The sequence below is a fragment of the Larimichthys crocea genome, chromosome XII (assembly GCF_000972845.2).
Source record: "Larimichthys crocea isolate SSNF chromosome XII, L_crocea_2.0, whole genome shotgun sequence".
NCBI lineage: Eukaryota > Metazoa > Chordata > Actinopteri > Sciaenidae > Larimichthys > Larimichthys crocea.
Window position 1 is genome coordinate 22361058 of NC_040022.1, and position 16225 is coordinate 22377282.

General features: G+C 41.1%; 1 protein-coding gene across 1 annotated transcript in view; it reads left to right on the forward strand.

The window, feature by feature from the left end:
- fam20ca (FAM20C golgi associated secretory pathway kinase a) overlaps positions 1 to 16225 on the forward strand; it is a 35661-nt gene that overhangs the window by 14586 nt on the left and 4850 nt on the right. Inside the window, exon 4 of the mRNA XM_027285525.1 lies at positions 14955 to 15047. Coding sequence (XP_027141326.1) covers positions 14955 to 15047 — 93 coding nt within the window. The remainder of the gene's footprint in view (positions 1 to 14954; positions 15048 to 16225) is intronic.

Sequence of the window (16225 nt, forward strand, 5' to 3'; positions counted from 1 at the left end):
GATAATGTAAGGGTTTCTTCTCATCCCTTATGATTAAATGAACGCTCATGTTGGAAAGCAACCACATCCTTAGATCTCAGCAATTAACTTGGCTATTATAGCCATTAATGACAGCCTAATGTGTGCTCATGAGAACCAGATGAATAAAACTGCATTTTTCTTTCTAAGCGTTTAATTTTAACATCACCAGAATGTACATTTATACATATCGTCAAGTTTGCCTGTCGTTTGAAATGAAGTAGTTTCCTTCATGTTAATGTGTGAGAACATGACGGAGCACCAGCTTGCATGAACATGTACACGCCTTGAACAACGCAGCCACTTAAAGATGTCAGATCAGATTTCCAGCTATCAATCATAGATGCACGCACAGTCTGAAAGGATATTTGATGACTAGATCAAAATTCTTCAGACCAAAAGGTTTGGTCCTGATATTTGAATCTCAGACTGACGTGTGCATGTTTTTGTGCATGTGCGGCTGTGGACCAGAGCGTGTGTTGCTCTTCTACCACATCTAAGTGAATCCCGTTTATGCAATCGTGCATGCTTGTTGTGGCTCCTGACCTTGTTTTTGTCAGTGCTCTGCATGGTTATGTTGCTCAGCCATCCTAACATATCATTATAGTCTAAAATACTGCATGGGGGAATTCCTAAGCTTCCCGCTAGGAATGTCGCTGCTGCATTTGTCTGGAATGCAGAAAATTCATTTCACTCCAGGAGATGAATCCTAGACGAACGAGTGTTTATTTTTATGCGCAGGAAAACAGACCTTGACTTATAAAGGCGATATTTCGTGTACCTTCAGTAGGAGTGTCAAAATAACTCCGGCTTGTTACCTTAAATGAGAAAAATTGCATTTAATTGAGGGTAATTTTCAAACGCTAATTGTCATTGAAGAGTTTTGGTGAATATACTATCTGTAATTAAGACCCTGTATTTTTGCAGTTTATCCTGACAAGTTAGACAACAACTCGCTGTGCAACCTAAAACTTTGCTAATGGCCTTGATGTTTTTTTAATTTCCAGTCTTTCCCAGAAGCTATAATGAGGATAATTGTTTGGTCTTAGACAGCCACAAATGATGTGATTCCTTTTTTTATTTTTTTCATTACAGCAGTCTGGAACTGACAGAGCACACATGCTTCACTGTTACTTTGTCACTAAATCAACTGTTGCCCCTTAACAATGGTACCACACGCACTGCACCACCCCTTACAGCTGAGCTCCGTCATTAGATAACGACTTTTCCCAGGTAGATCTATCACAGTCCACCTGAATGTCTCTCCAAGGCGAATGAATGAAACAACAGTTCTTCGAAAGAGAGAAAGAGAGAGGACATTGTGGCTCTGTAACTTGGGCCTTTGTGATAGCATGCACAGAGGTTAATACATCCATTGTGGACCAGGCCCGTGCTTGTCTAAGCCTGTCCCATGCAAGGTGGCAATTAGGCTGTGTGTGACTCCCCTATTCCCCTGACAGAGGCCAGTGGAGGGGGAGGAGAATGCAATCATTGTCTACCAATTAAACCAGAGCGGGGTTCTCCCTGGCTTTGGCCATTGTCAGGGCAGGATGTGGGAGGGGTTGCGGTGGCCAGGTCTGGTATCACCGGGCCAGGGAGACAGGAACCTGATCCAGGGGCTTGCCTGGGTCACCCCTCCTATCGTCCTTTTTGCAGCTCTGGGCAGCAGGGATGCAGACAGAAGGGCCTCTGTGCTGGAGGTGCAGGGAGACTCTCAGACGGTGTTGCCGCTGCTGGGAAGATTGCTCACAAAAGGAGTGCTAGTGGAGTCTCAGAGATATTAAAAAGCTCAGATTGATGTGTGTGTGTGTCTGTGTGTGTGTTGTCTGCATGTGTAACCTCTTCTTGAGCCTATTTATTTATGTTAGACGTAACAAAGGAGAGTGGAGACTTTCACTTTCAGATGTATGACATTTATTTTTTTACATCTGAGAAAATAATATTTTCCACAACTAGTAGACAATCTGGTCTACATGCCTTTAGGGCTGTGACACAGCAGCATTAGTAGATAAGGACAGAGACTGTATGTATCCACAGGCAGGAGCAGAAAAACCTTTTTCAGTTCACCGGTCAACCTGTGGATATTTTGCAATGCAAACAGGTAGCTGCACCTCTGTGTGTGGTTGGTTTATACAGCAGATAACCGAGTCTTCCTCTCTGTGCCAACTTTAATGTCTTCTGTTTTTCATACAGTTACCAAAGTAAGAATTTACCAGCCACTCTCCGGCTTCAGAATCCATTAATTTGACAATGATTTAGCCTCTGGGGGCAACGACCAATGTTTTAGGGCTTCTGGTGTTGCAGACGTCCAAAAAACGGATAACAGATATCCAAGCCAAGACTTCCTCTGCAGTCTGATTAGCAACTTTATACACAAGAAAGACACATTTCTGCTAAGCTCTATAGACAGATAGGCATATTAATACAGATGACTGAAATAATGCAAAACATTTTCATCTTTTGCTCTCCACACAGACAGTGACTGGTCAATACTATTTGAACTACGAACAGAAACCAGAAGACTTCTGGTGCCAAAGTCTTGGTCCCTTGCCTACAGATTCTGCATTCATAGCCAGATATCTGTTTATACAGATTACACACATGCTAACATGCTGATGTTTGGCAGGCTTACCATGCTCACTATCTCACTTTGACATGTTAGCGTTTGCTAATTAGCACTAAACAGAAATTTGCAGCTGGGACAGATGGCCTCATTCATCTTGTATCTGTATGAATACATTTTCCTGTGCTGTTTGCAAGTTAAACATTAATACCACACATCAAATATATTTACCCCACAGTGCATGTTGAGGTCGTGGCTTCAATAGCCCTGCAGTAAGCAGTGTGCATGTGATTGAGGAATAAAAGATATGCTAAAAGATTATCTTAAATATATTTCCAACCTTTAATTTTGTAAATTCTTGGTTTATTCCTATTTATTTCCATTAATTCCCATTAATTCCCTTGAAAAGTTTCCAACTTTAAAAATTCCTAGAATTTTGCAACCCTACTAATAGTTATCATGTATATATTTTATATTTATAGATATATTCTTTTATTTATTTGATTTAATATATTTAGTCTGGACTGAGCAACATACAGTTTGATATTTCTATCTCTAGGACGAAGCTGCTAGTGTGGCTAAAACAATAATGCTGCCTATAGTCCTGATGTTATCCAGTGCAAAAAATTTTTTGTCTCAAGCGTCACAGAGGTTGTGATTTAACGTAATGGTTATTTCTCTGGATATTTTTTGTGGTGCTTTGTATTGAATTTAAATTTATTGGCATGTGCCCCCCTTGTGCAGTATATACACAAAGAGGACCAATACATCAACAACACATCATTGTCACAAGATGATGCATTGCTGCACAGTCTGCAGTGACATTAAAGGTCACATTACAAAATGCAGCCATCACACAGAAGATGCATGGACTGTGCCTCATGACACGCCGTGTGATCAGTAATGACAAAGAGAAAATGTATCAGATATTTGCCTTTTCACGTTGGAGCCATTTGCTTTTTTTTCTTATTTAGAGCATGACTTCGTTCATAGTGCACTATGAAATGTGCCATAATGTATCTTTAGAGCGATGTCTTGTCTATTGAATGTATAGAAATGTGTCAGAAATGTATTTTTCCTTCACATGTGAAGACATTCTATGTCTCCTACTTATTCCTTTTACATACAAATTAACTCTATTCATCCTCAAGTGCACTGGACTCGCTCCATCCCACTTAGCTCTTACACAAGGATAAATACAACTCTTGAAACTGTTTTTCCAGTGGTTTCACCACTTCCTCCTTCACCGCCGTCACCCACTCATGACCACAATGACATCTCTCAGCCACCACTTAGCCTCTGATAGATGGTTTCTATTTAGGAAACGGCATCTGACCACAAACCACCGAGCACAACAAGACTGTTGACAGGTCTAAATAGAAAAGTTCAGCTGTGGGAGAAACGAAGCACAAACATCCATGCCTCGATTTTGGGGCCTTGTCTGCAAAATAGCTTTCTGGAAAGCCTCTTTTGATTGCTTTCTTTGGTTGAGGTATCGAAGTTTTTGAGTTTTATGTAGTTTCACTCGGTGGTGCGCAATCCATTTTGGAACGGTGAGAAAAGGCGGCGTTGAAAATAACCAACAGGCCGCTAAAATTGAGCTGTTTGCTCTCTGAGCTAAAATGTGGTGATGGATGAACTGCAGGAGCTTGTAACTTTTAGCACCGAACAGAACAGGTTGTTGCGACTACCCCGAGGCATCTCAGGTAATTAATAAACACATTCATTAGGGAGCTAAAAGAAGACAGCAGTACTTAATCAAAACGCTATACTGTCATCAATCATGCACTGCTGGAATATGCCATTTTAACAAGCCTCACATTAGACTAATTAGGAGAAAATCATACCAAGGCTTTCGAGCACTTTTAGTCTTCAGAGAGACGGTCTAAAATAAACGACTGCCAAGTTCCTCTGTGGATCTGCTGCTGCATGCATCCGTGTTTGTGCGTGTGTGTGCGCATGTTTGCATCTGTCTTTATCTGCTTTTGTGGCTTGTCCACATTCAGTCTAAGTAAACACAGATGGGGAAGGGAGTGATTGACCGGCAGCCACAGTGTCCTTCAGGAAAAGGAAATCAGAAGGAGGAGGGAGGGGAGGAAAAAAAAGTGATGGAGATGTGGATACATGGCTGACAGGTTTATAGTCGGGGCACGTTAAGGTGGCATGGCACTGGATGCCGCCTGAGGAAGAGAGATGGGAAGATTGTTTTTGGGGAGAGGGAGAGATCTTTAACAGCTGCAGCAGGTGATATTAACAGTGTGTATGTGGTAGAGGGTGTGAAAGAGTAATCTTTACCCCTGCAGATGAGCAAAGATTATCGATGTCCAAAATGCTGACTCAGAATCTTAATAAGTGTCATTGGTAACACTCTCTACTATTTCATATCAACATTGCTGCTGTCAAAAAGGTCTATTCACTTCTTTTGGCTCAGACCATGCAGATAACACTCCATGTCCTAGCTGTGATTGGTGTGTGTGTGTTTGTTAAGGTGGTCCGGAAAATTAAGGGTTTCCATGAATTAACATAATTTGCTCTAATTGGTGTGTGCTTTTCAGCAATTACTTAGCAATACTCAAATAAATTCTTAATGGTCCGTGCCGCCAGCTAGTTTGGAGGATGGACTTTTACGCAGAGCCTCTCAGTAAAGATTCTCACTTCAAAAAAACATTTGATTTATTTGTTTTCTGGCAGGTGTCTCAGCCTCCTCTTCCTCGGCTCTCATTCTGGCGCAGTCATCTGCCATTTTCCAGTCGGTGAATCTGCTTTGAATTTGATCCGAAGCGGAGAACATGATTGTGTTTTCCGCTCTGGTCAGGGATTTCTCGTAGCCTTTTATAACCTCACATATATTTTGTGAAGAGAAAGCATGCAACCATCCTCCAACTTTGAAGATCTTTCCAATTAAATTATATGTGTTCAAAACTTAAGACATGGCAGCATCCACCCTTCAAAGTCAAATGCTGAGAACAAACAGTGGGAATTTAGACTGAGAGGAGATACCCTGAAGTGTTGCCGCTTTCTTTATCTTTTCTCCAAATCCTCTTCAGCCTGACTACTTTTCGCTCACCGTGCAGTTTACTGACACGCTCAGACTGCGATTTTTTTTTCCCCCTTCCTCTCATCAGCTTCAGCTTACATGTCATTCTGAATACCAGGGCTTGTTACTCAGTCCCTGTGAGATGAAGACTCATGGTAATGCCCATTGATTTTGTGTGCAGGCGAAACAGAAACTTGCACGCACACACTCATACGGGGAAAGCTCTGTTGATCCCAACAAGCTGGGAGCTATCCAGTTTGTTTTCGTTACGGAAGTAATGTTGGCCTTTGCGGACCTCGTTGATCTTTTGTTACTTCTGTGAAGCCAGAGGTGTCAAGGTGGATACCATCTTTTACTTTTTCCCACATTATTCAGGTCGAATTTGGCTGTTGGCTCTTTGAAGCGTTAGTCTCTCCCCTCCTGCTCCTCCTCTGGAGCTGTGAGGGATGGAGACAACTGGTCAAGGCTTTTGGAAGAATTTCCTGCTGGAATCGTGGACCGACGATCCAGCGCTCGCCTGTTCATGTGTATTAGTGTATCATGAATGGTCTTTGTAACACTTGTGTGTAATATTTGTGGCAGTGTGGACGGAAATAACAATCCGCAGCATTCCTACATTCCCAGGGACTTTTTACATACCTCATTTTATGGTGGATTGTCTGTTTAGGATGTTGAGTTTAGTGTGGCTGTCAAAGTTTTGGAGACTTTTTCGAAACAGGTGGTAGGTCTTTAAAAAATATATACTGTTCAACACACAATATGGGTATTTATGTAGAAAAATATACTGTGCACACTCTGTCAGTATTCAGTGTCAACACACTCTGCCACATTTTGAAGCTCATTGTTCTAAACATCCCCAAGCTTGTTCATTGTGACATCTAATCGCTGTTGACCCAGGAATACCCTTGATGTTTGTGTGCGTTTTGCATATTTCACAGTTCATATTCTCCTGCCATGAATTGCACACCCTGTGAAGGATTGCCTCAGACTTGTGCTATTGAAAACCGTTAATCCCCCGTGGATGGATATGTAAATATGACGAAGTGTGGCTCTGTGTTGCTGGAACGATCCTGATTGTTGAGGATAAACCGATGTGCGTTTTGTTTATCGTGGGTGACGGTGTGGGAGAGAGGGAGAGACAAAAAAGAAGGGTAACCATAAGCATAAAGACATGTCTCATCCTTCAAGTATAATCCCCCTTAGTGAACACACACATAACATACATTTCATGCATGAAAACAGCTGTATTTTTCCAGTATGTGAACCTACATGAAATACACATTATACCACACTGCACCATCAGAAACTATATCCGCGTTGATCTTTTTCGTTGCATGCGTAATAAAGATATTTGCAGAATTGAATTCCCTTCCCACGTTATCAATTAGAGTTTTTCAAGACGTTTTGCAAAATCCTTAACCTTAGGTATTTTCCTCCACGTCTCTTCCTGGCTTTAAACACCCCAAACAACTATGACAAAGATAGGAGGCAAAGAAATCACATGTATTTTAATACATTTAATTCACTAAACACCAACAAAATCCAGGATATTGCTGTTATTCTGCTGTTAAATCTAACCTTTTCATTATACAAAATGATACGGCAAATTTTTTTAAAAAGGGAAATGTCAATTTTCATAATTAAACTGACTAAAATAATCTCAGTTTTTTTTCTCCAACATCTGTTGCTGTGAGGGGAAAAAAAATCCCTCTGATGTTAAGCTGTTGTAATGTCACGAAAAGCGTACCGGGGTCTATTTTCTGATTATACTGAGTGAATGAAATGCGATTGAAAAGTGGTTGAGTCATCAAACATTTAGTCTATTGATATCAGAAAGCTGCCATTGGGTAGCACTTCTTACTGAAAGCCACTTGCGAATACCCTTATCAAGTAACAAGCACAACACTTATTTTGACATGGAAAAGCGTTAATGTATTCACTGAAAATGTGGCTCTGTGAAAATGAAAAATATGCAGTGATACTAACAAGATTTCCTTTTTTTTTTTTCACACATATTCCAAGTTCACTCACAACTCGAGGGATCCCGTTAACATGATTGTAGGGAAGGGATCCCAAAAGCTCAGGAATAATTCTGCAGCTTTACATCAGGTCTTCACAGTGATTTAAGGCCTTTAAACACTGCGCTCTACAGAGCGATGTGCCCAAGGGAACAAAGCTGAATATGACACGCCAGTCAATTAAGGCCAGCAAAGAAAATAAAAAATAAAAGACTCACAGAAATAGCTCTAAGAGTAATGTAGAGCACTGAGGCGAAGGAAGATTCAGATTCAGCCTACATAGCTACAACATGGGATTTTATAATTATATCTACACAATCATCAGTCGACTGAGTCGATGTAAATTAAAGGCAACTTATTATGGATGAAAAACCATATCAGACACAAATTATTAATCAAAGAGCAGAGTATCTTGATACGTCTTTTCTTCTTGTAAACTGAAAGATGTATTTATTCACGTACAGACTTTGGTCAATAAACCAAGAGAAACTTGATATTTCCAGAACACTTTACAGTGCAACCTTCACACAGCGAGGGAAATGTTCATTTGATATCTCACTTTGAAAGCGAGAACTGTCCACCATCGATTGGAAATAACGTCTCTCCCAAGCAAAATGCTTTTTTCGCAATAAAACCAGAGGAGAGAAACTGTGGGCAGGATTTGTGATAAAATTACAGACAGAATTAACAGTAGTTCTTAGGGCTTCTGTCATTTATCTCAAAGGTAGCCGAGAGAGCTCTGCTGGTCACAGTCATAGTGATCTAGCCCACAGTTATGCAGCTTCCCTCAAAGCCGCACATTTAGATTCTCAAAATGACCTCAAGTCACAGAAATATACAGACAATTGTTTGTCTGACTGGATTACACGTCTCCATTGTGTTTCGGGTTACCAGCACACACACACACACACACACACACACACACACAATGATGCACATTTCAGAAGGAGAATAGAACAGGGGTGATGTTTATAGTCGGTGGCAATAAAGGGCTGACAAAGGTCTACTACTCCAATAAAACTAGAGAAGAATAATACTGAAACCTGATGTGTTCAATATAGGTGTAAAAAAAAATAAAAATACAAAATCTATTCAACATTTGTGATGCTTTCAGAATAAACAAAATATCTTAAAACATAAAAAAAAATGTGTTTACAATTTAAAATGATTGGTTTGATGATGAGTTTTTACACAGTTCTGCAGTTTATTATTTATGTAATAAATGTTATTTCTTTAAAGTATAATAGCCAACAGGTTGAAGGCTATGTTCCATGTTTGTAATCCATTTTTAAAAATATCAGTAATTTTGATCTCATATTTGCAGGAACTTCAAAGTTTGTATCGCTAGGCAACATCTCTCAAGTTTTATAACCAGGAGAAAAAGAGAAATTTTCCGATTGTCTGCTGCCAAATAATAATATTTAAACTGTCTCTGCAGCGGAGATACACTACTGTTTAAAAGTTTGGGGTGACCAGCCACAAAAGCTTTATTCGGTACAGTCAGACGTCTGAAATGATTTCTGTGTTTTTGAATGGTCTTTTGTGCTTTTAGGTTGTAAAAAGTCCCCATAAATCCCCATAAATGTTATTTTGTGTGAAGGGTTTATTGTGCAAAAACGCTGTAGACTGACAACTGAAAGGGCAGAAAGAGACAAATATCCCTGTGAGCTACAGTTAAATAAGAAAATAAGAAATCACCAATCATGTTAAAAGAAACTGCAAGACTAAACAGTCATGGGTTCCTGTCTCAGTGTCAAGTGCAAAATAATGCCTCTAACAAGCTGAAATTAACCATCGTGTTGCTTTAGCAAAGCTATTCTTAGGACTGAGATATAAGACATATATATATTAATATAACATAAAATAAAATAATAGGTGTTTAGGCTCAGGTCAGCACTGTCAAAACTGTATCACAGAATATCAGCTGAACAAATTATGGACTGATAAATCACAGTTTAAAGCTGACCACAGAGTACACTGCAGAAGGCCAAAAGAAAAACTAAAATATTTAGAGCCCATTTGTACTGTTGTGGTTCAATAATGATTCAGGGTCAGTTACGCTTTTCTGGACTAAAAAACAAACTCAACAAACTCAACTAAATGGACGCTTTAATCTTTAATCTCTTCTTTTGGGGCCATGAATGTTACATTTAGTGTCTAAATGTATTCATGTTAAAATAGCTATTATTAAAGAAAAACATCAATACAAGAGGTGATTCCAAACATTTGAATGGGTGGATCCATTTAGATCCACAGAAATATCATCCATCCATCCATTTTCCATAACCACCTACCCCTATACGGGTATGCGGAGTACCTGGAGAGAACCCACACAGACACGGGGGGAAACATGCAAATTCATCTGGGAGATTCGAAACACAAATATCAAAATTATATGAAATTAAAATTGCGTCGTTCTCACTGAAAAGCTTTTATACTTATTTTATGGTGTTTGGTTGTGGTTATACAAATGACTCTAGCCCTGAACTTTTTAGTTACAGCTCACTGTTACCGTCTTTACTTACAGATTCATCCCAGCACATGAATTTAGAAACACACATTGTAGCTGTCCGGTTATACTGTGCGGTTATAAAAATTTAATACACACCTGCCAGCCATTAGAGCTGAGAATTTTTGTGGTGTAAAATGTATCATTTATGAAGGATAATTCTCCACCAATGTGTAATGTACAGTGCATCCTAAACGTATAAAACCATATGCAGTAATTTTCACAACTCATCATCTTTAATGCTGATCGTTAATGAAGCTCCCCTCGACTCTGGTTATGGATATTTGCACCTCTACACTTGTACGTACTGAATACTTCACATAGCAGAAAGCAGATCACTGATAAATTGCTCAGTCTTTATATTAACTCCACTCTCTCTCCCACCTCATGTCATCTAATAACTTTGAAATTGAAGCACTGACTTAGGCCATCATCCATCTTCTCTGAGTCGAATCTTTTTTCCCAGCATTCTTATGATAATATCACCCATACTGCTTCCCACACAGGCAGATAACTTGCCTTTCCCTTCTGGCGGTGCCTCACCCTGTGTGTTGAAAATAGCCGAGGCTAGAACACAACTTGTGTAACATTGATTTGAAATTCAATCTAGACAGCTACCTTGGGGCTCTGGGCCGATTCTTAGATCCCTCTCCGATACTGATGCTGGAGGAAGCAAAGAAGCGGCATGCGTGGAGGGAAATAAAGAAGAATAAGCAGACACGGACTGAGGAATACACACAGAATATATGTGCGCACACAGTTTGCCGATGTAAACACGAGCACGTACTTGAGAGTCTTGGGCTGTGTTTTCTCTGATGCTTCTGCGTGTAGTGCTGCTGACAGACAAGCGCCCTCTGACACAAATCACCAGGCTGGAGAGGTTTTATCTCACACTCTTTTATCCGCTCCTCCATCCTTCTACCTGTCTGTCACCTTGAGAAGTGTTGTGAGTACTCTGCAAGGTGCCATTTACCCACAAGTGTCCTGAATATATCACGCTGATCACTTGCTTTCCTCTAACGCTCTCCACAGTAGATACCGTAGTGCAACTTTGACGTCAAGAGGCAGAGAGGTTATATATTTACATATATACTTGATGGAATTTGTTCTGTAAACATCGATGCTGTGTTTGTTTTCCCATAATTAAACAGTTCTGAGGAAGACGGCGGATTGGTGGGAGAGATTTGTGAAGGAAGATGAGATAAAGAGAAGGAATGACAGAGACGGGACACATACGGAAGGAATAAGTGGAAGAAAAAAGGAGAGGAGAAGCTGCTGGATGCTTGATAATTGGTGTTAAGTAGGGTCAGGCTGGCGAGAGGGAATTTCATTTGGCTGCACGGTAACCAAACTGAATTGGTAAATCAAAGAAGGTTAGAAAAAACTAAGCAGGGTTTAAAATCCTTGAATCTCCTCTCATCCCTCTGGAAAACTAGAAGAACATGCAGATATTTTTTCTCCTTGTCTGTCTCTTCATTACGTTTTTTAACGGTATATTTGACCAGTGCAATCTCACATCGTGTTTAGAGGATACAATAAATATTACCTGTTTGGCTCGAAACAAGTTAAGCCTTAAGGATGTATTCAAGCAGACAGCTCGCTGTAGTGTCAGTTACATCCACTTACGTGGTAGATTGAAGGTCCGTGGCTCGTTATGGTCGAATAGATGAGAGCAAAGGGGGTCATGTTCGTGTGTGTTCGGCAGATGGCGAAAAAAGAAAGAAGAAGAAGAAAAAAACCACACATGCTCTAAACTCTCGTCGCCTGATGACTGAATTGAATGAATGAATTCACTCTCTTTCAGCTTTAGTGAAATATAATTCTCTTGAGCTGCTAAATGCTCCATTATGTTCTAGCTACTGGATAACTTTGTGTCTTTCTGCTGTACAAGTGCAACTAATGATTATTTGCATTGCTGATTCATCTGTTGATCATTCAATCAATCGACATCTTGAGATGGACCAAAGAAACCAGACAATAATAATCTGAAATTTAGAGAATTTGGACAATTTTGATTAATAATAGCTGGAAATTTAATGCAAGGTCCAATGAGTAATATTTAAGATGATAAAATTTGATAAGATTGCTATATTTACATTTGTGTATATTAATCTGAAATGAGTATCAGTTCACGCTTGGAATGGGAGGGTGAGGCAAGCTGTATTCGGTTGGTTGCAATCTGCAACCTCACCACTAGATGTCACTAAATACTACACAGCACTGTACCTTTAAATAATTGGTGAGTCTGTAATAAAAACAGCTCTAGTCTGGTGCTGAGCAGGTAGTGGCCTGCTGCATCTGAAAGCGGTGACAGTTAACTGCTGCCGCACAGCTAAACGTGGTGCTGATACTCTTTAAAGCGTCGTAAAGCCGAAAGGAGCTGCAGATTCAGCTGATCGTTTTATCACTACGAGCGACTCCTGTCACATTGTCATTTAATGAATATTGATTACAGCACCTTTAACAAAAAATAGACATTTTATGTTCAAGATCTTTTGAATATGTGCAAGTGTTGCAGTTTAATATCCCCCAGATCCCGTAGCAAAGCATTCTCCATGTCTACTTAGCCACCAACACAGACACACACAGGCCAGAGGGCCAGACAGAGACAGAGACACCTGTCAGTGGGGGGCTGAAATCTGCTGTGGATTACCAATAGATGACAGATCTCCCGTGCTTCCTTTCTGTCTCTTCCTCTGTCTCGTGGCTCAGTAGCGAGATGCCATTACGCCGCTACGTCTGTACTGTATTCACACTGTTACGTCTTCGTTTAGCATGAACGTGTGAAGAGAGATGCTTATTTCTTCTCATTCCAAGAAGTAACATGGTTAGCGCATTGATTTTCTCTCACTGGCTTTGTCTCTGCTGCCCTCTCTCTGTCACAAACATGTATCATCAATGTGTGTTTGTGTTTGTGTATGTGAAAGAGGGAGAAAAGATGAGTGTGTATATGTGTGTGTGTGTGTGTCTGGGCCACAGCTGTTGTGTGTGTGTGTGTGTGTGTGTATGTGTGTCCTCCTCCTTCCTCCTCGCTGTCAGCTCTCTAATATAACCCTCTACTGTGCAGGTCTAAGCTCATGAAAGAGCATTAAAACTGCAGAGTCAGCGCAAACTGAGTCCACATAGGGAAGCAGTTCAGCTTCATCACTTCACACACACACACACACATACACACACTCCAGAAGATTCTGCTGAACTACATACAGTACGTTTGCTGTAGCCTAATCACACTCCAGATAAAGGGCCTTTTATGATCAAGGACACTTACTCACAAAGAGTGTGTGTGTGTGTGTGTGTGTGTGTGTGTGTGTGTGTGTGTTATGGCGTTTTCACGTCACAAACCTGCTATTGCCCGCGTTCAAAATTCTAAGCAGCTTCCTCCCCGGCAGGAAATTGCATTTTACATCCTGGTGACCATAGCAACCAAAGCCTGTAATGCCTAAACTGTCAGTCAGGTTTACGGTTACACGTTTTTACACAGCGGAAAGTGAAGGGAGCAGCTGAATGAAGACAAACACACTTTTCTCTGGAGGTTCTCAAGACTCTCCATGCAGAGCAACTTATTAAAGTAAAAGCTGTTTTTTCATGCACGAGTCAGGAATCTCGCTGTTTGAACTTGAGCTCTGACTATATATATGTACACGACAAGGTGCCGTGATAATGGCGTGTTTGTATGATAACAAGGTGCGTCACAGGTGCACTGAGTGCTTACGAGGTCACCTTTTCAAACTACATGCCCTCACTCCCTTTTAATCCACCCCCTTTCTTTCATCCTCTGTCTCGCAACCTGAAAATAAAAACGCCATTAGTCCGCTCCTCGCTTTGTTTGGGACAGAAGGGATCACACAATGGCAGCAATTGATTGATGGGTAAATGGATCCTTCCCTGACATAACAAAGAATAGGAGGACAGGTTATTTTCTGTTGTCAACGGTTTGGCTTTTTTTTTTAAGAAAACTGGTAGAGAAGGTGGAAGGGGGGCTGTGGGGGCAGTGATCCACGGCTCCACCCAGGAGTCCGGTCCACAGTAATGGAGTGGAGGAGGGGCAGCATGTTTGTGATGTGTGCAAGTAGAGCAGCTACAGCAGGTTAATGTTAGGTGTGTGTGTGTGTGTGTGTGTGTGTGTGAGAGAGAGAAAGCAAGTGTGCAAATGTGGAACGATAACATCCTGCTGGCAGACTAGTAAGCAGACAGACAGACTCAGGGAAAGACAGACACAAAGATCCTTCTTACAGTTCCTGACTCAGATCCATGGCTTGGTTTGGCAGGGATTCACATCTCTTGGATGTCTGTCTCTTTGTGTGTGTGTGTGTGTGTGTGTGTGTGTGTGTGTGTGTTTGCTGGAAGGAACTGCAGGATGTGAGCAAGAATCTCATCCAGCTTCCCTTCAGCAGCCTTGTCCACACAGGCTTTGGTCACATGCAGCAGCTTTTGCCCTAGAAAAAGGGATGCAGACATCGAGATGAGTTTCAGACAGCAGGAAACGAAACTCTGGTGGAAAACTGAGGAGATTTGCACAGACGGACAGAGTGGGAATGTCAAACAATCGCACACTCAAAATGAAGGTCATTGTAGAGATATTGTTTTGAATCCCCTCCTTAACGGTTTGTAACATCATCCCCTTCCTGATGAGTCAGTACAAGCGAAGATATTTTTTAAGTTTAGGGTAGACATTCTTCATTCTTGTCATGTTTCCTCATTTAAAGTTTGTTTATGCAACAATAAAATATAAAAATATTTGAGCACAAAGAAATCCCATTAAAGAGAAATGATGTTATATGTAATGTTTTCTTTACCGCTATCTTTCAGGCAGACCCGGGAGCAGGAAACACCTCCAGACTTCTTCTACTTCTCTGACTTTGAGAGGCACAACGCTGAGATAGCTGCTTTTCACCTGGATAGGTGAGTTTCACCTGCCCCACCACCACCACCACCACCACCACCACCACACCGTTTCTTTGTGACTGTGTTTCTTTGTCCGAGTTGTTTTTCAAGTAATCCCGACAGACACCAGAGTTGCGCCATGGTGCACTTAAGCTGTGAAAATGTGAATGGAATTCGGTACATGAGAGATTAGATAACACTTGGATCATCTCCTTTATTTGCTCCGCAGGTATATTGATTTCCACATGATCCTTTTACTCTGCAGGCTTTAGCTGACAAAGTAAAAAAAAAACAACAACATCAAAAACAAAAAAATCTCCAGACTTAAGAAGAGGAACATTAAGAAGAGTCAAATATGATAGCTTGAGATTCTGGGTGGAGGATGATTAATGGTAATTACCTCACACATGCTCACAAGCACACGCTCTCACTTCGCTCTCTGTTCGATGAGGTCAGCGTATTTGCATGAACAGGAAAATGGACCCAAGTAGGAAATTAGTGGCACGACATTACCACCAGGACATGGTCTTAGAGCAAGCGGCTAGAGGAGGGGGGTGTCTGTGTTGCCCCTAAAGAGCAGTTTGTTTTTAGATAGCGTGCGGCATGCGGGGCTGCCTATGAATTATGGCCCAGTTGCCAGACCACAGCAGCCTCTGGATACCAGCCTGAGCTTATGGCTTCTTATTCATACTGACTCAGGAATGTGGAGTAGGAAGGATGTTTTGCTCGGCTAAAACTTTATTTAATTTGATTTCTAATTCTAGGCCGCTGTGATGAAATGTCCTAAAATATCTTGAAGATTTAAGGGAAGAGGTTGCTGCTTTCCAGTAATTACTTCTACATCTCACGGGGTGTTTTTTTTTTTTATCCTCCTCTGCTCTTAGCTGGTGTACTATACTACCATCTGTTGTGAACTCCTTGTGACTCAGATGTGTATAATAGGCGGAGTGCACACAAATAGATGCTTGAATGTGAACACACACACACACACACACGTACGTACGTACGTACGTGCACACTCACACACAGGTGCTCCTTTGTCACCACGGGCCTAACATGACGGTGCAGTTTGCAGCTCCTGAATGCTGTCCTCTGTAGGCTAAAGTTTCGTTAACTCTGTTCCACTCGGCCAGTCTGTCTGTCTGTGAGTGTGTGTGTCTGCTCCCAGGAGGCTTAGTTTTAGTCTCAAACGGGTC